The following is a 23,568-nucleotide window of genomic DNA, read 5'->3' on the forward strand; positions in this document are numbered from 1 at the left end:
ATCTCTTCTTTTACTTCCTCCTCTACCTCCTCTGACCATTCCACTTGATCTACCCCTCCTTTGTCTTTGCTTTCCTGTACCAAATCTGGAAGTTCAGGCCCACTTCCCTCAGGGAATAAGGTAACTTGCAACACCTTTGCATCCCTGGTATGGTAAGGCTTTAACATATTTACATGAACCACTTAGCTTTTGTTTAATTGGTCTGTGGTGATTACATATGTCACTGTGTCAAGCCTTTCTCTGATGGTATATGGTCCTTCCCAGTTAGCCTGTAATTTGTCATGTTTCCTGGGTATGAACGCCATAACCATATCTCCCACATCATACACACGTTCCCTGGCTGTTCTGTCATACCAGTAACTTTGCTTCTGCTGTGCTTGACTGAGATTCTTTTTCACCACCTCCATCATTTGTTTCACTGGTTCACATTCATCCTTTCTCTCAGCAGGCATCCACAGTCTATATAAAATCCCATTCTCACACACAACTTGATTCCTCAGTTTGTCAGTGAAAGGAATCTGTTGGGTCAGCGCTTGTTCCTTTATCTGCTTCAGACTTATATCTTTATGCAGCTCTTCCCTGAATTGATCTGCTTCTTCCCCAGAGACCACTTGATACAGTTTGTCTTCTTCAGCAGGCCTGCTAGTGGTTGCTATGGTGACCTGAGGCTGGTTAACAGATTCCACCCTGTTTGTTTCAGCCCCCCTTAATATGGCTTCTTTTTCTCTGCCAATTTGCTGTCTGGTCACTACATAGATCTTTCCTTGGGCAACCATTACATCCCTTCCCAGTATTACTGGTTCTTGTTGCTGGGCATTAATGCCTACTTTATATCGGCCCTCTCGGCCTCTCCAAGTCATTTCCACCAGGGCCACAGGCAAACTTTCTAGTTGACCCCTCACTCCTTGGATAGTCACAGTTTCCTGAGGTAATATTACCTCAGATTTTATTAAATCTGGCCTCAGTAATGTCTGAGCGGCACCAGTATCAAGCAATGCCCAATAATTTGCCCCTTGTACACTCACTTCCTCTCTCAGACTTGAATCAAGGTCTGTTACTTCTGTCCAGTTTATCTGGCAAAACTGAACCTTTTTCGCTGTTTCTAAAGCCTTGGGCTCTGTTTTCACTGCCCTTGTCTGAGCAGGATTACTACTGGGGTTGGTAACCTCACATTGAAAACGTAGGTGCCCCGGTCTACCACATTTGTAGCATAATTTCTCCTCACTTTTAGGGTACACAGATCCACTCTGGGGTGCCCTGTGCCCTTCAGATTTTAATGGAGGACTCACTCGCTGTGGTACCACATCCCTTCTGCCAGCACTATATGGTCTGGGTTTAAACTCTCTTGATGTTTTCCCCACCCAGCCAGTTCTATTAGAGGCGAAGTGATCCGCCATCTCTGCGGCCTCCTGCACAGATGTAGGGGAACGGTCTTTGACCAGGAGCCTTATTTCTGGTGGTAACTGATGGTATAATTGATCCAGTATCATGAGGCTTTTCACCTCTTCCACTGACTGAGCTTTGGCACTACTCATCCACTTTCCAAATATATCCATCAACTTTGCTCCCAGTTCCACAAAAGACCTCCCTGTCTGTATCTGGCAATTTCTGAAAAGCTTTCTAAAATAATCAGGCCCCAGTCTGAATCTTTTAAACACTGCTTCTTTGAATTCAGCATAGGTGACAGGCTTGTCTGAGGGGAAATATTGGTATACCTCAGCCAATTCCCCTTTAATCAGGTTTGATAAATACTGCATGTATTTATCTTCAGGTAGCCCCCACAACTGAGCTGCTTTTTCAGAGGTGCTGAGGTAAATTTGAGGATCTTGACCAGGCTCATAGACAGCAAAGTCCTTTGGAGTAATTTTTATTTTTGCTCCATCTCTCTCTTTCCTTGTCTCCTCAGAGTGAAATTTCTCTCTATCAAATTTTAACTTTTCTACTTGTAATTCAGCATCCAATGCTCGTTGCTTCTCCCTCTCCTCAAACCCCAATCTCATTCTCTCAATTTCCAACTCTCTCTGTTTTTCCTTCTCTGCACCTTCCACCCTCAACTTCTCTCTCAAGTACTCTATATAAGCGGGATTGCTTAAATATCCTTCTGGGGTCTCTTCTCTGACAGGTTGTTTTTGCTGGGCAGTTGCAAATCCTATAAGTGCTACCCTCAATTCATCTACCCCTTTACCCTCATGAGGTAAATTGAATGTTTGCACTTCTCCACCAGCTCCTCTCTTTTCATTTTTATGTATTCAGCCATGGTGTTTGAGTTCACTCACTCTTTGCCACACACTCTTTGCCAGTCACTCTCACAAGAAATCTTGTTTTGTTATTTCTGTTTGCCACACAACTATTAGGGATTGTCTAGTATTCGTATCTCACTGCTACAGCCAACACCTGTGACGTAGTCTCCTTTGTCACCACGTGTCTTTGGGACTCTCTTTGGTTCGTATCTGGATTCTCTGTTGTTCGTATCCCACCGCTACTGACACCACATGTGAGGCGTCCTTCCCTGGCTCTCCCTGTCAGGTTCCTACCTGCTCGTGGTTACTGCCTGTCTCTAGGCACCACCAGGGACTCCACCAGTCCGGACCGCTCTCTCTTATGATTTCTCTCCCCGCTCTAGCACAGATCTCAACAGATCCCCCTGCTAGGCAACCACCAGTAACGTCCCAATACTAGTATTCCCAGAGACTCTGAATACTGGTATTGTTATTCTCTTCACCGCTGCCACCATTTGTTACAGTTCCCCTTCAGCCTTGGTCATTACCTTACCCTCCCTTCTGGTCTGTGAAACCCCAGCCAAGGATCAGGCCTTTGGTAAACCAAATTAAGTATTTATTACAGATAACAAAGCTAACAAGATTAACAAGATTTCTTCTTAAGGCACATAAGCATATGGTTTTACTCAATACTAATCCGAACTCCACCTCCCTCCTTCTTCACTCTCTCCTGGCAAACAACTCTCTCAAACCCCACCAAGCAATCCACTCTTTCTCTTCTCCCCCCAGATTCCACAATTCACCACCTCACATTCACCCAGATTTACCTGTCATCCTTTCATTTATACTGTCAGCCATTTTAAACATTCAGCCAATCATCAAGCATTCTATTGCCCATTCACTCCCCCTCCTCTTTCACTACTTACCATGTATACTCTAAACAACCAGCACTTACCATATATACACTAATATATAGGAACATCACAGGCTGTTCTTACATTCTACTCTGAGATGAAATCTTGGTTGCTCCTTTTCTTAAGCACTGACAATATATTTTTTTTCCTCATGGTTTCTTCGTTTCCACATGCTTCTGTAATACTCTTGGTCTGTTCATCCGTTCATCAAGCTTTTTCAGCCTCTTGCCTTTTCATTAGTCACACATATTGGGGAGATATCACATTTTCCCAGCCTTCAAACTGCTGCAGTTCTGTTACCAGGAAGGTTACTATTTTCCCTACACAGGGCCAGCACCAGCGTGCCCTGGACCCGCAGTGCTGTAGCCCAACAGCCCCCCCATACAGGTGGCACAAGGCTAATAAGCCCACCCGCACACCCCTCCTACCTCTCGTGTTGGATGAACGACGTGCTTCCCTAAGGGGCTGATATCACCGCCGTTATCTTAGTTGATTACAGGCATGCACACATAGCGTGCACTGACAGGAGAAGCATGTAGGGCATGCGGGCAGGCCTATTGAAGCCTTTGCTGTCTGTTTTGGGGGGTGCCTGGGAGCTCCATCTCCATGATCTGTGACAGGGTTGAGTACATATTATGTTTATGTTATTGCCAGTAAAAACCAACATAACTGCTCTCATGCTTGCAATATTTCAACTACAAAAACAAAAATGAAACTTTAGAGGCTGAACACTTTCCAGTAGTATAACTGAGATACAGGAGTGCTTCTGTAGTTTTTAAACAAAGTGGTAAACACCAGCAAGTCTAGCCCATTCCTCTAGTCTGCTATCCTCTGAACCATTAGCTTTCCTTGGGCTAAAATCCTATACATGCTCATTTGGTAGTAAGTCTAACTCTCACTGAACTCAGTGGGGCTTATTTCTGAGTAGACACATACAGGATTGCACAGTTAAAACATGCTTGGAAGGGTGTTCATTTCCTTCCCTCCATCTTGTTACAGGCCTTATCTTGCATAAAAAAAGCATTAAACAGTTCCCCCCCATACAGCAAACCAGAGTTGGGAACATGGATCTGGCCAACGGGCTGGTGCCTGTGGTCCTCCAACCCTCATGGAGCCAATCACCTGTTGTCACCATGAAGCAGTTTCCTTTGCCCGCCTAGTTTGATTTCAAACCATGCAAGGAAAGGAAGTGTTTCTATTTGATTTCAAAATGTGTGGGCAAAGGTAGTGTTTCCCTGTGGGGCTTCTGATAAGCAGAGATCAGTGATTACTGCAAGCCTTACTTGCTAGCCAGGGAATGCCTGGAAACTCACTTTAAATCTCCCAATTGTTCCTTTGCAGCCACATCTTTACCAGCCTCACATCTGATGCCAGGTGTGGGGCAGGTGGATGTGATTTGGAGAAAATAGCCTCATAGGTCAGATTAGGATCCCTCAGATGATAGTAGTAAAAGAAACCTGCAGTGGCCCAAAGTGACTTGAGGACTAGCTATACTGTTCTTCTAGAACCATGTCATTGCAGTGTTTGCTTTCAAAGCCAAAATACAAGTATGCTAAAATGTTGTGGGTTTTTTTTGTCAACCTCTCCTCTAGGGTTCATCTGTATGTCAGTTAACAACCATAGGAGTGACTGTTATACTACTTTATACTTCAAGAGCCTGTTACAACCTGTTCATTTTATCATTTTCTCAAAGCAAGACAGTGAATTCTTTTGATTATGATTGGTACAATGTGTCTGATCAGGCAAGTATAATATTTTTCTCTGACATCAAGACATTAATTAATGTACTGATATTTGACTGCATATAAGTAACACTCCTCCCCACACACCCAAATGTTTTGCAGTTAAGAATAATTTGCCACAAAGGGTTCTGCTTAAATCAGACTCTCCTCACTTCAGAACTTCTTATGCAAAACTATATATAAGATATAGACATCAAAGTTTAAGCAGACTTTTTAATAAAGAGGCTGCAAAATCTCAGATGGAGAGTTGTAGGACTTGTTTCTGTGTAGTTCAGGGATGCGTTACCACCAGGGGACTAAGGCACAATCCAACTTGTATTCACACCAGGCTGAAAGTACCTGGATGTGGCAGATTCCCAGCTGAGCTGGCAGATCTCAGCTCATACACACATGTAACTGTGATTCACTAAACAGGTTTTTATTGTACTACCAAAACGTTTCAGCTTCTGCCTTCATCAGCTGTTAACATACAAATGCTGTTACCAAGGTGGCAGTTATAGAGCTTTGAGGATGGAATGCTCAGAGGGCCTTCATTTGCAGAAGCTAAGTAATGTTGGTACTGCCCTCTAGATTAAGTCCATGTGATGCTTGGGTGAAGTTCTGTTTGTTGCTTTCAAAACTCTCTCTCTCTCCCTACTTAGTTCAGCACTTTCCAAGCACCTGCGGAGCATGGCATTCTGATAGGCACAATCTGCTGGTCATAAAATGTCTGACACTTGCCAGTGTGAACAGATGCTGGTTATTTGTTTATTTTAAACTCCAGATTCAGGAAAATTCTAGATGCCCACAGAGATGTATATTATACAATTGATTCTTACACAAATTGGGGAAAGAGTTGTATCACTGCATGCAGAGCAGCATGACCAATGTGTTTTCTTATACATTCTGAAATAGAATCATAGAATAGTAGAGTTGGAAGGGGCCTATAAGGCCATTGAGTCCAACCCCCTCTCAATGCAGGAATCCAAATCAAAGCATTCCCGACAGCTGGCTGTCCAGCTGGTTCTTGAATGCCCCCAGTGTTGGAGAGCTCACCACCTCCCAAGGTAATTGGTTCCATTGTTGTACTGCTCTAAATAGATGGTGGAGGTTGTATGGTTGCTAGCAAATGCTGGATTCAGTTGTTTATCTAAAACATATTTCATTTTAATTTTGCAACAGGCAGATCTGAAATGTCAGCTGGGCGATGCTGGATATGTTGTATTTGGAATAATTCTCTTTGTGTGGGAACTTCTGCCCACATCCTTAGTAGTGTTCTTTTTCCGTGTTCGAAACCCTACAAAAGACCTGGTAAGTTATACTTTCCCCCTATTTTTTATATGTCCACAAATTTTAACTATTTTTAAAGCAAATACCTTTCAAATCATATGGACATGTTACTTGACCCCTTTCAAGTCTGATAGATACACACATTTCTCTGAACAAGACAAACTCCACCCTGACACCACCCCTGTGCTTCTAAGAAAATAAGAACAGCCTGCAGGATCAGACCAGTGACCCACCTAGTACAGCATTCTGTTCTCACTAGATGCCTATGGGAAGTCTGTAAGCAAGACAAGAGTGCAAGAACACTCTTGCCTTCTGTGGTTTCCAGCAACTGATATTCAGAAGCATGCTACCTTCAACTGTGGATACTCTATGATTGAGTTATGGCCTCTGCTATAGAGCTCTGATCCACTGAGAAGTATCAGAGCCCTATTTAAAACCATAGTATTGTTTTGCATACTTATATCCCAAAATCATTGTATATAACTGATGTAGATTTTTCATATTTTCCCTAGACTGGAAAATTAGAGAAATATAAATATGTGTCTTTAAAAATCTTTATTTTTTTTAAAAAAATAGAATAAAACCAGAAAGCACAATTTCCTCCCATCTTCAAAAAAATCAGTAACATTAGCCTGTATAGCCACATACCATCTTAAAAGATGCACACTTATGGATTTGCCAACAGCCAACTTTTTATCTCCCCCTCTGCCTGCCACCCTGCATAGTTTATTATTGATCCCAGTAAAGAATTATGGAAGATTCTAAAGCTTGCATACCATTTTGTGACATTTTGGCTGGGTTAATAAAGGTATCTCCCAAACATGGATTTTGGAATTAGATATTCTGAAAACTAACCACTAGAGGGAGTACTAGCCAAACAAATTAGAAATATACAATACCATATAAGTGACAGAAAGTTTAAAATGGCAAGTACAAACAAAATCTATGTTAACAGGGAAATCAAGTAAGATATTGTTTGATTTCTGTGTTCATAGAAAATTGCAGTAAAGACTCCTTTGACTAAGTTTTTATTATTTAAAATCTCCTTATCTAAAGGTGATCCTCAAATTTATTTCTTATGCCACTATATGCTTCACATTGTGAGACACTAGGTTTAAAAAAAGGTGGAAAGCTAAGATGAGAAAATAACCCAAGGTAATCAATTTCTGTACAATAATAGTGAGCAAATGTGATGCTGTGACCATTTTAGCATGTATTAAAAGAAACAATCATATTGGTATTATGAAAGGCCTAATCACTGCAGCACAGATTGCATTTGGGCCCCTGTATTCAGTTTGGAATTAGAATTAAAAAAGAAATGGCAAAGATTTGATGGCAAATCAGATAAGAAAAGATGAAAGATCTGGGTATGTCTCACAGTAGAAAGGTGGGCTTGTTGACCATTTTAAAACACAATGTAAATTAGGACAACTCTTTATTACATGTCTTGTAATCAGGGCAGAAATCAGGTGCATGTTTTTCCCAGAATGATTGAACAAAACGCTTATACACTATAAGTAATACAGCAACAGAAAAAGCAGGATATTTTCAGGGAAAGGCTAGGGAGGCACATGTCAAAGATAGCCAAGCAAATATTTCCTATTTTACGAAGAACATAAGAGCTCTGCTGGATCAGGCCAAAGGCCCATCTAGTCCAGCATTGAGTTCTTACAGTGGTCAACCAGATGCTCACAGGAAAGCCCACAAACAGCACTCTCCCGTTGTGATTCCCAGCAACTAAAATTCAGAAGTAGTACACAAGCATCAGGACTAGTTGCCATTGTGAATTGTGATAGCCTTATCTTTCATGAATACTCTAATCTTCTTTTAAAATCAAGTTGGTGGCCGTCACTGCATCCTGTGACAGTGAATTCCATAGTTTAATTATGTACTGTGTGAAGAAGTCCTCTCTTTGTTCTGTCCTACTTCATTGGATAGCCCAATTCATTGGATATCACTAGGTTCTAATTTTATGAGAGACAGGAAAAACGTCTCTTTCTCCACTATAGCGTTCTCAGGTCTCTGGATTTTACCTGGAGACTCCAGGTTTTGGGGGTTCTCTCCAGGGAATTCACCCCAACCTCCAGACAAGCAAGGGGGTCACATGAGAGGTCATGTGACCCAGCACAACCAGCGACTTCTTACATGACCTCAATCCCTTGCCTGTCCAGAGCGACAACCGAGCAATCCCAGGCCTCCCTAAAGGTTCAGCGGCAGAGGCCTGTAAGCGTCCAGTGTGGGACAACAACAAAAGGAGGTGGGGTGGGTAGGAAGGAAAGCGCGTGGGGGAGTTAGTGAGTGGGTGGGGAAGTGAGTGGGAGGGTGAGTGGGGGGGTAGGAAGGTGCCTGAAAGAGTGGGATGGATGGGGGTAGGAAGAGCCAGAGGGAGTGCCATCACTAGGGCCTGCCCATGAAATCTCAGGGTTTGGCATGTTTGAGACCTGGCAACTCTATTCCATTTTACACCATGCATACTCTTGGAATTATAGAATTATAGCGTTAGAAGGGGCCTATGCATGCAACCCCCCTGCTCAATACAGGAATCCAAATTAAGGCATACCTGACAGGTGGCTGTCCAGCTGCCTCTTGAAGGCCTCCAGTGTTGGAGAGCCCACCTCCTCCCTAGGTAATTGGTTCCATTGTCGTACCACTCTTAACAGTTAGGAGGTTTTTCCTGATGTTCATTAGAAATGTGGCTTCCTGTAACTTGAGCCCATTATTCTGTGTCATGCACTTTGGGACGATCGAGAAGAGATCCTGGCCTTCCTCTGTATGACAACCTTTCAAGTACTTGAGCAGTGCTATCATATCTCCCTTCAGTTTCCTCTTCTCCAGGCTAAACATGCCCAGTTCTTCCAATCTCTCCTCATAGGGCTTTGCTTCCAGTCTCCTGACCATCCTCGTTGCCCTCCTCTGAACCCGTTCCAGTTTGTCTGCATCCTTCTTAAAGTATGATGTCCAGAACTGGACACAGTACTCAAGATGTGGCCTAACCATTGCCAAATTGAGGGGAATGAATACTTCATGAGATTTGGAAACTATACTTCTGTTAATACAGCCTAAAATGGCATTTGCCTTTTTTACAGCCACATTACACTATTGGCTCATATTCAGCTTATGATCAACAACAATCCCAAGATCCAAGATGTAGTATTGGTGAGCCAAGATTCCTTCATCTTATAACTGTGAATTTGGTTTCTTTTTCCTAGGTGTAGTACTTTGCACTTATCCTTGTTAAATTTCATTCTGTTGTTTTCAGCCCAATGCTCCAGCTATCCAGGTCCCTTTGAATTTTGTTTCTGTCTTCCAAGGTATTAGCTATCCCTCCCAATTTTGTTTCATCTGCAAATTTGATAAGCATTCCCTGCACCTCCTCATCCAGGTCATTAATAAAAATGTTGAAGAGCATTAGGTAAATCTCAGGGTTAGGGATGCTTGTGACCTGTCAACCCTACTCCACTTTCTCTACACCATACATACTCTTCTTATACATCTCTATTATGCTCCCACCCTTATTCATCATTTTTCTAAACTAAAAACCCCAAATGCTGTAACCCTTCCTCATAGGGAAGTTGCTCTATCCCCTTGATTATGCTGATTGCCCTTTTCTAGAACAAAGAGCTGTTAATGTTCAATAGATAAAATTCACCACAGCTCTTTCCTTCAATAGGGCCTGAGTGTTTTGCTACTATAGCTGCATGGACTTCTTGCAGCACCACAAAACGTGGCTCAGAATGTATGGATTGGACAGATGGTGATCTTGCTCAATAGAAGAATAGAGAGCGCTACAAGCAGTGCTGCTCAGTTTCCATAGTTCAGAACAGTAAAGTTAGAAGTCTTAGGAGCCTTGCTTGTAAATAATAACTTGGCGTAAAGATGTCACAGATTCCTATAGCTAAACTGGAATGTTACAGGGTGCTGCTGCAAAGACAGGAGGAACTTCATAAACTTTCAGGATATTGTGAGAGAAAGTGAAGCCAAATCATTTGCGTACTAATGATACTCTCATTTTGCTTTGGAAACTTTATAAGCCTTATTTTTATATTGTCTATTCCTATCCTTTCCCATCTTTTCTCTTTAAGCAAAAGGAGGAGGAATAGAGAAAGTAAATACCATGTTCAGGAAAGCCAACATGGAAATGAGAACACAAACATGAGGGATACAATGGGAGAAAACTAATGAGGTTCTCCCCTTCAGTGCCTTCACAGAATTCTCTGACTCTCTCTTTAAAGTGACAGATGCCAAATCAGACAACTCTGCAGGAAGAAATGGGCACAATATGAAATAACCTCTCTCTCCTCCCTAGACAAACCCAGGGATAGTACCAACTCATGCATTCAGTCCAAGATCTTACTTCTTTGACAATCCTCGCAGATATGACAGTGATGATGATTTGGCATGGAGCATATCGCCACACAGTATACACAGCAGGTGAGACAAACAGATGAACAGCACTGATGGATTAAAAAGCAACAACTACACTTGCCAGAGTTCTCCCTCATTTATTTTCATATGGATTTAGGACCCCCAAGAAGGAAAAGAACTTGTTCATACAGTGTGTGTGCATGTTTGTTTGTGTAGGCTACCAGGGTAGAGACTGGGTATGCCATTATGCAGACTGATCAGATAAACCTATAGAAAAACGTCTTGTACAGTTATGATGAAGTGAATCCAATTTGTTCTTTTTTTCGGCTGTAGAGACTTACTTTTAAAATCCAGTGGCAGCCTCTGCAACCAGAATCCTCTCCGATTTTCACAATTCACCTTCTCCGGAACCCTGTCCCCACACATAGGATCCCCAAACCTGCTGGAGCAGAAATGGGAGGCACAGGAGCCTGAAGGAAGAATTAGCCTAGGTTGCATCAGAGAGCCTTCTGTCAGCAGAGGGACACAATTGTATATAACCCATTCATTTTAAACAGGACCTATTAATTTCAAATGTGCTACTTGGCTGTATTATGCCCATTTTCCGCCCTCAAAGAAACCATTTGGTCCTTTATGGCACTCCACCACACATATATGATGTCTAGTGTCTATCAGTCAGGCTTGTGTGTTAGTCAAGCTCTTTCTGTACTGTTCTGGAAATGTGAGTTTATTTTTTCACTCTGCATCATTAAATTGTACCGTGCTGGGAGACATCAAGAGAACATGAACTGCTTCCCACAATTCATTTTTCTATAGAGACAGCTGGGAAGATGAGCAGCTAAACAGGTTATAGATACTGCAGACATGCAGATAGATTCCAGCAGTAATGTGTCATCAAAATATCTTGTGTGTAAATGAAAATGGTACTCAAGGTTTAGTTTCCAAGTACAATTGGGGATTGTTAGTGTAGAGCTCTTGATGACCTGGATTAACAGCTAAGTACAAAATTTAGGCCAAGCCGCAGTGTTGTGTTCTCCTATGATCCCAGGCACCTCCAGCGAATTCCTGGCCAAATGAAGTTGGGATTCATTCCAGGAACCACAGGATTGTGGCAAACATGCCTATACAATTCCTCAAACCAAAGAATGTCTTCTGTATGCTTAGAACTTCATAGGAACACATGTCTTGGAGTATTGTTTTATCTTCTATATTTCACAAAGTTAATTTATATTTAATTTTGTTTTCTAGTTTCTCCCCTGATTACTATGACTGGGGACATCAAAGCAACAGCTTTATGGCTCATGTTGGATCCCTGCAGCAAGATTGCGTATCAGAGACAGAACGACCAAGCCCAATGTAACACCAACCCAATGGCATTTTTAAAAAACAAATCAGCATCAGTAATAGGGCACAAGTTACAGGGGGATAGCGTGGCTCATGGAAAAATATAGGAGGAAAAGCAAGCTACAGGTTTACTTTAGAAAGCCACACTATAGTTATATTTTCATTCCAAGATGCCTTGTTTAGGCTGTGATCTTGCAAAGATTTGCACATGTACTTATACATTGGATAATTCTTTCTGAAATCACTGAGTCTTCTTTTCTAATGAAGACTAAATACAAAAGTGTTATTTACGAGACTGTGTCTTAAGAAAAAATATCTGTATCCTGTATTTTCGGTTATTTTTATGTTGGAAAGTGACTGCTATAAATTTAGAGTCCTTTTCTTACATTATTACTGTTTAAATGTACAGAAATATTTTTATTTAAAATGCCAGTTTCATGTTAAAAAGTATAATGTACAGTGTAACGTATCAATAGGAGTTGCAACTATTATACAGTCTTTTGACAATGTTGATATAAAACACTGTAAAAAATACACCTAGTTCCAACAATATATTCATTTTTTTTAAAAAAAGTCTTGATTACTTGACATGCATAGAATAAGTGACAAGCGAGTTTTGTCAGTTGTGATTAATGAGGAGCTAATTTTCAGTTTCATGCAATCCTACCACGTGGAAAGAATAGGTATAATTCTTCAGCTAATTGGGATAGATAATTTTTAAAAGCACAAAATATTTTTTTTTAAAAGATAACCAGGAATCCAGTATTTTATGCAAGCAAACAGCAATTCTGCATGTAATTGACCACTTTACAGCTAACCTTAAAGAGTAAATACTGTCTGTTCAAGTCTTAATAGAAAGAAAGCCAAAACTTTTAACTGTATTTACCACTGGATAAATATGGGTCATAGTTCATTTTTTACCAGTTTGTCCCAAATTCACTGTAATTTTGTGCACATGTTATTTCCAATTATCAGCTGTGGTTCTTGCAAAAAATGCATGAAAATCATCTGAACACTTAATGATTATTCAAAGATCTGGTGTCAAATCCAGTTCTCTGCATTTTACTGATAATCCAGGCTTCGTCTGCATTTTCTGTTCAACGTTGCGGGTACATTAGCACATGCTAGATCGTATTTCTGTACAATGACAATTTTAGACAGTGTATGGAATGTACAACCAATTGTTGACAAAAGTCAAATGGGGGGTGGGGGGAATCTCTCCCTCATATGGGAGAATGTTTTGTAAATAAGTGAATAGATGTATTGACAAGGGAACAATGCTTTCTAATGCCTAAAGAAACTGTTACCACCTCCTTTGCTACTATCTACTTCAAATATTACTCATCTGTAGAATTCAGACCAAATAGGCAGCCTATGTTGAGTACAGCAATAGAAAAGGATATAAACCGCCCAGAGAGCTTTGGTTATGGGGCGGTCTATAAACGTAATAAAATAAATGGTTGGATGAAAATGCCTTGGCTGGCTAAGCTGAATAAGGTAGATTCCAGCACCAGTGTAGGGGTCTCCTTTGGGCAGAGATATATAGGATTATCTAAGTTATATCTACCCTGGGCTCAAATAATAAAAAGCTACACCAAGGAGAGCTGAATCTTCTGACCTAAATTGTACAGATTTATTTTGCATAATAAATTTTCTTTCAGCCACAGAGAGGGTCAGGAACTATGCTAACAAATTGAGAGAACTGCTTTAGACCAAGAAGATAAGCTTCTGATTTCAGTTGCATGGCCCCCTTGGTAGAACCAGGGCAGGCAGAACCAGGACCAAGCATGGTAAACTAGATTAGTGAAGAGGAAGGAGAATCTGGCAAAAGCTGGAGCTTACTGACTTTTCAAACCCAAATATTATTTATGGAGTTTACTCTCAAGTAAAGTATGTACATCAAATTGCTGCCCATGTGTATACTTCGCTTTGGTGCTGCATTTATGAAGTAAATTATTTTATTCAGTCATTAGCAGGGAAAGAACAGTATGCTTGCAGCCCACTCAGAACAGTCGCATGAAGTGCCTGTTCTTTCACTTCCCCTTATACTCCATCAGGCCTGCCCAACTGCAATTCATCCACCAAACAAACATGGTGCCCCAAGCCTGACAAAAGCCCACAAGGTAGGCGTTAAAACTAGAAGGCTCCCCCTGCCGTTTCCAGGGTAGAAGTTACAAACACCTGTCTAGATTGTTGTTGTTATGTGCCTCCAAGTCAATTACTACTTCTGGCAACCCTATGAATCAGTGACCTCCAATCACATCTGTCATGAACCACTCTGTTCAGATCTTGTAAGTTCAGGTCTGTGGCTTCCTTTATGGAATCAACATGTCTCTTGTTTGGTCTTCCTCTTTTTCTACTCCCTTCTGTTTTTCCTAGCATTATTGTCTTTTCTAGTGAATCATATCTGCTCATTATGTGTCCAAAGTATGATAACCTCAGTTTCATCATTTTAGCTTCTAGTGATAGTTCAGGTTTAATTTGTTTAACTCCCAATTATTTGTGTTTTTCGTGGTCCATGGTATGCGCAAAGCTCTCCTCCAACACCACATTTCAAAGGAGTTGATTTTTCTCTTATCCACTTTTTTCACTGTCCAACTTTCACAACCATACATAGAGATCGGGAATACCATGGTCTGAATGATCCTGACTTTAGTGTTCAGTGATGCATCTTTGCATTTGAGGACCTTTTCTAGTTCTCTCATAGGTGCCCTCCCCAGTCCTAGCCTTCTTCTGATTTCTTGACTATGGTCTCCATTTTGGTTAATGACTGTGCTGAGGTATTGATAATCCTTGACAAGTTCAATGTCCTCATTGTCAACTTTAAAGTTACATAAACCTTCTGTTGTCATTACTCTAGTCTTTTTGACATTCAGATGTAGTCCTGTTTTTGTGCTTTCCTCTTTTAACTTTCATCAGCATTCGTTTCAAATCATTACTGGTTTCTGCTAAGAGTATGGTATCGTCTGCATATCTTAAATTATTGATATTTTTCCCTCCAGTTTTCACACCTCCTTCATCTTGGTTCAATCCCGCTTTCCGTATGATATGTTCTGCATATAGATTAAACAAATAGGGTGATAAAATACACCCCTGTCCCACACTCTTTCCGATTGGGAACCAATCGTTTTCTCCATATTCTGTCCTTACAGTAGCCTCTTGTCCAGAGTATAGGTTGCGCATCAACCTGTCTAGATATAGACTCTGATTTCATTAAGTTATCACCCATGTGCCATACAATTTAGTACAATTTTGGTACAAATTTCTCACTTGTCCTACCAAATAAAAACCTCTGTCTTAAGCTTGATCGTGTTTTTGTTACGAACACCACTTGCCCCTGACCTCCCCCATTTATGTCCAAAAAATTAAGGCTGCAATTCTACAGCCCTAGGAAAAACATCACAGAGGCACATAGGATAAATAATTTCTTCCTTTCCAACCTATAAAGTTATGGTGTGGCCACATTCGGAATACTGTGTACAGTTCTGGTCGCCTCATCTCAAAAAGGATATTATAGAGTTGGAAAAGGTTCAGAGGAGGGCAACCAGAATGATCAAGGGGATGGAGCGACTCCCTTACGAGGAAAGGTTGCAGCATTTGGGGCTTTTTCGTTTAGAGAAAAGGCGGGTCAGAGGAGACATGACAGAAGTGTATAAAATTATGCATGGCACTGAGAAAGTGGATAGAGAAAACTTTTTCTCCCTCTCTCATAATACTAGAACTCGTGGACATTCAAAGAAGCTGAATGTTGGAAGATTCAGGACAGACAAAAGGAAGTACTTCTTTACTCAGCGCATAGTTAAACTATCGAATTTGCTCCCACAAGATGCAGTAATGGCCACCAGCTTGGATGGCTTTAAAAGAAGATTAGACAAATTCATGGAGGACAGGGCTATCGATGGCTACTGGCCATGATGGCTGTGCTCTGCCACCCTAGTCAGAGGCAGCATGCTTCTGAAAACCAGTTGCCGGAAGCCTCAGGAGGGGAGAGTGTTCTTGCACTCGGGTCCTGCTTGCGGGCTTCCCCCAGGCACCTGTTTGGCCACTGTGAGAACAGGATGCTGGACTAGATGGGCCACTGGCCTGATCCAGCAGGCTCTTCTTATGTTCTTAACCTTAAAGGCAGAACTCAGTCTCTGCCACCGGAGGGGGAGATCCAAGGTTGGATACACCCCCCACCCCATGCTGCCATGGATATCTACAATGTCTTGGTCCAACCTGGTAGGGCTAGGATTCAAATCTGTTCCTGTACTCTGGCATGCCCTCAAATTGGGGGGGGGAGTTAGAGCAGCTGGGGACCTGCAAAACAGCCAAGGAGTGCCAGATGGCTCTCCTCCAACCTCATTTCTGCTCTGCTCATCCAATTAAAACTACCTTCATATTTTTCTCTGTCCCCTTTGGATTGCAGCCAAACAGCTATTTCATGTTTTTCTTTTAGTTACAAACCAAGTTTAACATTATCACTCCCAAAAGTTGCTTCATTTGTTTTTTTATACTCCTGCACCAGAAGCACTTTTCAGTTTTGCCCCTCTGCTACGCCTGTACAGATATTTTAAACCTTTCCTGGTGTTTGAGTATGTAAAATGAGTATGAGTACCAGTCTCACATACTACATTCTGAAGCACAGTGCCTTTCCGGTCCTATTTTTGCTGGCATGTCACACTAAATCTTACTTTGCAAATATTAACCCCCATCTTAGCTCTTCATGGCCTAGCAGCTTTGGTTAATGGCTGTGTAGTCTTCATACAGCAATTGTACGTCTGCACCCAATTGATTTTATATCCACTCCCAGTTTTGGGTGGTAGATAATACTAGGAACAGTCTCCTGTATCAATAAAAGCTAGACAAGAGATCGAGCCCCTCCAGAAATTCCAGGACTTTTAGCCATAATCTTATATTAGAGGAACAGAGAGAAGAGAAGCAATGCCTTCACCCTTCACTTCCTCTTTAACTGGTCTAGTTTTCCATGTAAGGAAAGGCTGTGTGAAGGCTGCAGATCGTTTCAGTCTCATGATCCTGGTAGTAAGGTCTTGCAGATGTACCATTAATTCCTATGCCTGTTTACTCAGAAGGAAGTCCCACTGATTAATGGGCTTACTCCAAAGTAAATGTACAGGAGGAATGCAACTAAGCAGCATATCTTTGCATGTTTATTTGGAAGCATGTTTCACTATGGTCAACGGGATTTACGTTTGTATAGGATTGCCTTAAATTAGTCCTAAACATTACTTAAGTGTTAGGACTATACTACGATTTAAGGTCACTATATGGAGAGATTCTACAGTAAAGCAACAAATTTCTTTTTGAGAAATAATAATTCTAGAATGTCTAATAGTAGGAAGCTGGGCATTATGTTTACTAAAACAGACAACAGAGCAGGCATAATAATCCTTATGCTGGCAACACTGAAGATCAATTTCAGAAAGCCTACAAAGTCAATAAAGCTACCTAGTTGGAATGCTGTGCATTATCCCACTCTCCTTTAGATGAAGACTCCAATCACAGGGAGTGTAAAGTGACTTATTTTGATAATCTCCCATTTCACTGGTGAGACTAATAATGACACAAGAACAGCCCAAAACTATTCAGACTATGGCCCAATCCTGTGTCCACTGTCTACTCCACAAAAACAGCAAAGAAGAAAAGGAACAAAACCATATAGTTTAATAATGCTCAGCTATTTAGCAAGGATTTCTCTTTTAGAGAAAGCTGAAGCAGACATGAGATCTTATGATTTTTCTACAGGATGATCAAAAGGGCTCCTACTGGAAGGGCAGGATATAAATTTAATAAAATAAATAAGTGAAGGTAATCCAACAAAACCCTTCATCAGAGTTAGCCAGATGCTTTGAAGTTTCAAGTGATGGAAAGCTTCTGAAGTTATTGATCAAAGAATTAAGGTTTTGGCCACCTTGTTGCTGCAGTTCAATACCTTACATAACACCTCACTAACTCAATGGTGCAAGAAGCCTGAATGCTGCTGAATGCAGTGGCACATTTATCTAGTCATTATTCTTTGAAAACTTCAGTAGTATATAAGTTATCTGCATAAATTTCTGCTACTCACACTTGCTTTTTAAGTTCACTACCACCAGTTAACCCAGTAGTAGCCTTCATGATCTTGCTGTACACAACTAGCCTTTCAATTCAGCCTTCCAAGGACAATTTTGTTATTTTTATGCTGTAAACCGCCCAGAGAGCTTCGGCTATTGGGCAGTATAGAAATATAATAAATAAATAAATAAATAAATTGAGCACTTACCTCATTGCAAAATGACGAGAACCTATATGATGCGATTCCTGGCTTCTTCCACAGTAAAAGCAGCAGGAAGAAATGGTGTCTTCAGATTGGAAATTTATTTGAACTTCAATTTGGAGAACTATACATTTGACCCTACTCTTGTTCAGAGCAACATTTTACTTGTCCTTGCTTTGCAAGCAAGCATCAAGCATTTTCATGCCCATGCAAGTTGGGTTCCAACAAACATATACCAAGAAAGAGCTGAAGATACAAGGAAGCCAGATTTTGACTGGACATCAGGAAAAACTTCCTGTTAGAGCCATATGACAATGGAACCAATTACCTAGAGAGATACTGGAGGCATTCATGAGGCAGCTGGACAGCCATCTGTTGGGAATGCTTTGATTTGGATTCCTTCATTGAGCAGGGGGTTGGACTCGATGGCCTTGTAGGCCCCTTCCAACTCTACTATTCTATGATTATGGATAGAGTAGTATATATCCTATGACAGGGCACTAACATTGTGAATTAGGATGAACAAACTGAACAACTTGAAAAGTCACAGCTTTCATTTAAATACAACAAAAAGGTAACCCAGTTGTAGACCTTACAGCTGTGAAGATACATTTCAGGCTTCAGAATTTGTGGACAATGCTTGGTGTATCTCAAACTGAATGCAGCAAACTTCATTACTAGCAGGCCAAGATTTTACCGGTCTAACCAGTAAAATGGAGCCTCACTACTGGATACCACAATTACCTACATTTTCAAGATTCTTCTACAATCTTGACAGTCTGAAGCTACTTTTCTCTGAGTAATGTCTATGAATTTGTGATTTTTAATTTTGCCATTGTGCTGCTTCAAGAACTATAAAAAGCAAACCACGTACATAGGCACATGCACAATTCTACAACCTGAACTAATCAAACTAGTCAATCTAGTTTCACTAGAAAACTTGCTGGTGTGAGGTTCCCTGCTTATTAGCTATATTATTCAACAGCAGCATAATTTTGATGAAGGACATGAGATGGCTCTGAAGCAATAAGGAGGGGCATCCTGAACATATCATCCACCTTTCCCAGGGGCAATTCCTCAACCTCAGTTGGGCATTTCCCTATCCATACCTGCAAAGAAATTGTAGTACTCTTCTTTCCCTTCTTAATGGAGTTTGTATTGTAAAAAAAAAAAAAGATAAAGCAGTGGGAAAATACGGTATGGCTATCATTGGCTTATGAATTTGTCTGGACCCCTGAAAATTTAATGAAAGAGACACGACCATAGCATCATTTTTACTCAGCATATTTTGCTTATAATGAAGGTAATTCCAGATGAGGCTTTTTAAACTACAGAAGCTGTATTTTAAACTACAGAATTATGGTGTGGTGTAGCTTAAAGCAAACAATATAACTGCACAAAAATTACCTAGTTTAGAAGTGTTTAAGAGCACTTTTAATTCATTTTGTAAAGATTGTTTTACTTATCAAAGCAAGATTTATGTACAAATCTATATAACTGTACCAATGTTGACATTCATGCTGTACAAATATTACATTACAGGCAGCTTCTAAGCAAGCTGCTCCACCAGAAGTTACAGAACTCCTTACTTCATATTTAAAATTTTAAAAATTATTTGTTTGCTGTTATTCTGTGGTGACTAAATTAGATTCCTCTTTGTAGGTAATGATGGAGGATCAGATTTTTGCAGAGTATACCCGTTTTATTAGACATCGTTTAACTTTTTTAAGATACAAAGGGATATTGCATAGGCAGAATATGCAGTATTAAATTCCAAGAACTGACACTTTTAAAAAAATGTTTGTTTGTGAAAGGTGTCTTTTGCTTTTATTCCCCTTAAAATATTTGAATTATAGAACTACCAGAACAGGGAGAATGGATGTCATTCTTGAAAGATTGCAAGTGGGATATTTTTTCTTAGCTCTATAGAAATTGAGAGAAAAACGTTTGGCTACATGGTAAAGAGCCAATAGCAGGCTTGAGCAAAGCATTTCAAGCTAGCAGCACTTAACTCTAAAGACCCCTTCAGTGGACACATAATGAGAACTGAGGGACTCTGGAGTACAGTTAACCCAGTCTTTCTCCTCACAGAGAAGGCAACTGTGATATGGAGAAACAAAAAATTAAGAAGAGGCAAGGAAACAAGTACAAAAATAAAATGAACTGTGAAGATGAAAGAATGCTGGTCTCTCCTGGGTGCCAAGGGGCTTAATTTTAGTAAAATCCTTACTGGCCATTTCAGCTACCATTAACACAAATCAAAACATAAAATCTTTTAACAGCACCGGGTCCTTCAGATATATATATAAAAGTTGAAAATATCACAACCAGCTACTTTTAGGCGACACTGCAAGGTTTTCCATGTGGACAATGCAGTCTGACTTAAATTAGTGCAGTTTGATGTAAAGCAAGAATCCCTGAATAGACAACGTAATAAACGTTCAGAACAAATGATGGTACAAGATATGCACAAAGAGAAAGAATAGAATAGTGGTAGATGAGCATAATTTACATGTTTAAAATTAGGTACTTCATTCATAAATATCTTGTCCAATGCCTAATCTTTTCTAGTTTAAATATTCAAGTTGGTATTACATCCCTCCCTTAGAACAGTTTGTATAAAGATTGATTTCATTCTTCCCAATATCAAATCAATGGTTGCTTCTACCAGCAAGTACAAAAGCCTTCATTAACTTCTCTGTTGTAATAAAACTTTGAAATTCTGCAGTTCTCGTATACTTGTAGAAAGTCTGTAAGGCAGGGAATCAGGGGAAAAAAAGAGATTAAGAAGACTGCACACTGTAATCAACCTCAAGGTGGAAACATTTTCTATATGGTATGCTTAACTCCTTAGTTTGAAACTCTCCACCTTTAGGGCACTGGAAATTAATTCAACCTTCATAGTCCAAGATCTTTTTTTAAATAACATAGGGACTTGCAATATTACCTCAATGTTCTTTCAAAAAGGTTCATTTTACCACAAATAGAAGCAAAAAACCCCCTAATTTTATTGTTACTTTCCCCCCTGAAATCGTTGTGTGAATCAACACTAGAGCAATTGAACCAATGGGTGAATGCCCTTATTTACTATCACCAATACGTATGTGCCCAATCAGCTGAAGTAGAAATCCAGAACATTAAAGTTTCCATTATTCTCAACACAGAAACTGGGGAAACTGTAGGCTTCACGTATGTGGCAATTTCTAATACCTTGACCAAAATCAGATGGTCAGGTTTTTAAAAACCTTCCTAAAAATGTGGTTGCTGTGGACCCCAGCAGCTGACTGAAATATTTATAGGGTTTTTTTTAAGCAAACCTTGAACCACTTCATATTCCAGGCACTCTTCAACAATCAACACATCAATTGTCCTGCAAAGCCTCCGAGAGGAAGGGTGGGATATAAATTTAATTTAAAAATAAATAAGTATGCAAAGCTATCAGGGGTCCTATTTATTCCAATTAAAATGAATGGGAAAGTGAAATTACCACCACTCCACTATAATTGGGATCTAAGCAACCACTCAAAATAGGGTAAGAAGCTTACCTAGGGCAATACTCAAACGTGCTCATCTGCAAGCAAAGTGGACTTTTACCCCTCAAATCTGTATTTATTTACTGATTTTATTCTTAAATGTATATCCCCCCATTAGGCCACATCAACTGAAACTGATCCCAAGAATTTGCAGCAGACATTGTTCTGGACACCTCACTGGGGGCTACAGTAAATGTGGATGGGGTATCAAGAAGGCATGCAACTTTACCCTCAAAGTGCCTTGAAAACTATTCACAGTGGGCTTCTGAGGGATCTAAAACTCCATTTACTGGAAGAGATGTTAACAGATCCCAGACAATATGAAGAAGTTCCACTAGATAGCTACTTGAGGATGCAAGGGAGGCAGAGAAATGGGCCTTCTTCACCACCGTCACACAACAGGTACGGTCATGATGTTTCACTTGTACCCGGTCAGCCTCAGAACACATCTTTTGTCATTTGCACTCTACCCATCATCCAGCCTGTTTCATCACCCTTAGTTCACTGGTGTAGCAAGGTACAAATCGGGCTCCACAATGCTGGAGAGGGTGCTGAAGGGCAACCATGTCACAAGGGTTTGGGGAGGAAAGTAGAATTCTACTTGTTTAATGTTGGATAACACACTTTTGTTTTGTCTTTATCACAGATTCATTTTTTGTGGTTATACCATTTAGAGCACTGGAGTAGATTATGTAATTTCCCCCTGTACATTCTTGTGTGTACAAAAAACCTAATTACAAAGCACTGAGGGTCTATTGCCTCCCAGTAGTAAATTTTACTTTAGGGGATTGATTCTGTTTTAAATAAGCTTTATTTTGACTGAATTGGCACTCTCATAGTGCAAACTTGAAACACTGATTTCTTATCTGTAATGTCTTTTTGGTAAAAAAAAAAACCACATATTGAGCTACTGAGATGATTGGACCCATTCATTATTTACTATGAGCCCAGTATTTCACCTACATGTTTTATCTGCTAAATGTTTTCTCTTTTGTTACAAGCCCAGTATTTTTGTTAAACTCGAGTTATTCTGAAATCAAGTAGTATTTTATTTCAAGCTAGGACCTGTTGGACCCCAGCTTGATACTGTGAAAAAAAAAGATGCAGGAGGATTAAAATACATATCCTTTCATTGAATAGCTATAAAAGAATTAAGTGTAAAAGTATAACTTGCCTTCCAAATGCATTTAGAAGAGCAACTATTTCTTGCCGTGTAAGTTGAAAACCTTTTGATGGACTGTTCTCAGGAAGGTTCTTTATTTCTTTTTCAGAGAACAAGATCTTCAAAGCAGTTCCCAAACCTTGTGTCTATGAAAGCACATTAAAAGAGTGAGATTATAACCTCTCCCAGTCCCAAACCCCCAACTGCCAAAAGGAAGGTTTTAACAGCTCGAACAGATTATTATGAAGCAATACAAGCCTTTCCACCATCTGCCCTACACAAAATGATATATACAGTCTCCTAGTTCTTTACCATTTTACTTTGTTCATAATAATACATTCATTCTCAATAAAAGAATAAAACCCTATTTTCTAGGGAAACGCCTTACTTCTATTATTCTCAATGAATACCTAACTTTTTATTGAGATATTTTTGCAATACAAAGAACACAAGTCATGTCTTACAGTGCCATTTATATTTCATAATTACTAAAAATTGTGAAAATGCATACTGAATTGAAATATGAAATTACAGCTTGTGTAGCTAGAATTCAAGTAGCAAGAACAAGGCTGAAATTATACAGGTTCATACTGAGGCTAATAAGCGGTGGGCTTTGTAATGACATGCACTGCTGTGCCGATATGAACCAGTCACAAAAGCAGAAACCCTCTCCTTCCCTGCAAAGTTCTAGGGCTGTTTTAAGAAAAGATCCCCAAACTCTTGGCATCAGAAGAATGTGCTAGCTGGCCTTGCATGGGAAACCA

At 40.2% G+C, this 23,568-nt stretch overlaps 2 protein-coding genes across 4 annotated transcripts in view; one reads left to right on the plus strand and one right to left on the minus strand.

The window, feature by feature from the left end:
• The window catches only part of GPR137B (G protein-coupled receptor 137B), a 45,438-nt gene extending 25,906 nt beyond the window's left edge, over nt 1-19,532 (plus strand). The window contains exons 4-8 of one of the 2 annotated variants that reach the window (XR_009762343.1): nt 4,726-4,879; nt 6,041-6,165; nt 9,231-9,300; nt 10,451-10,575; nt 11,758-11,846. Coding sequence is in view for 1 of the 2 variants with exons in the window: in XM_061624556.1 (XP_061480540.1) it covers nt 4,726-4,879; nt 6,041-6,165; nt 10,451-10,575; nt 11,758-11,869 (516 nt within the window). In the remaining variant the exon portion in view is untranslated. Of the gene's footprint in view, nt 1-4,725; nt 4,880-6,040; nt 6,166-9,230; nt 9,301-10,450; nt 10,576-11,757 lie in introns of both variants that reach the window. The other variant, XM_061624556.1, reaches the window with a different exon arrangement.
• Nucleotides 19,521-23,568, minus strand: part of ERO1B (endoplasmic reticulum oxidoreductase 1 beta) — a 32,910-nt gene continuing 28,862 nt past the window's right edge. For both annotated transcript variants that reach the window (XM_061624555.1, XM_061624554.1), the window contains 2 exons: nt 22,817-22,950; nt 19,521-20,859 (listed from right to left, as the gene is read on the minus strand). In XM_061624555.1, the coding sequence (XP_061480539.1) occupies nt 20,799-20,859; nt 22,817-22,950 (195 nt within the window). In that variant the 3' untranslated portion in view covers nt 19,521-20,798. The remainder of the gene's footprint in view (nt 20,860-22,816; nt 22,951-23,568) is intronic.

The sequence above is a fragment of the Rhineura floridana genome, chromosome 4 (assembly GCF_030035675.1).
Source record: "Rhineura floridana isolate rRhiFlo1 chromosome 4, rRhiFlo1.hap2, whole genome shotgun sequence".
Lineage (NCBI taxonomy): Eukaryota > Metazoa > Chordata > Lepidosauria > Squamata > Rhineuridae > Rhineura > Rhineura floridana.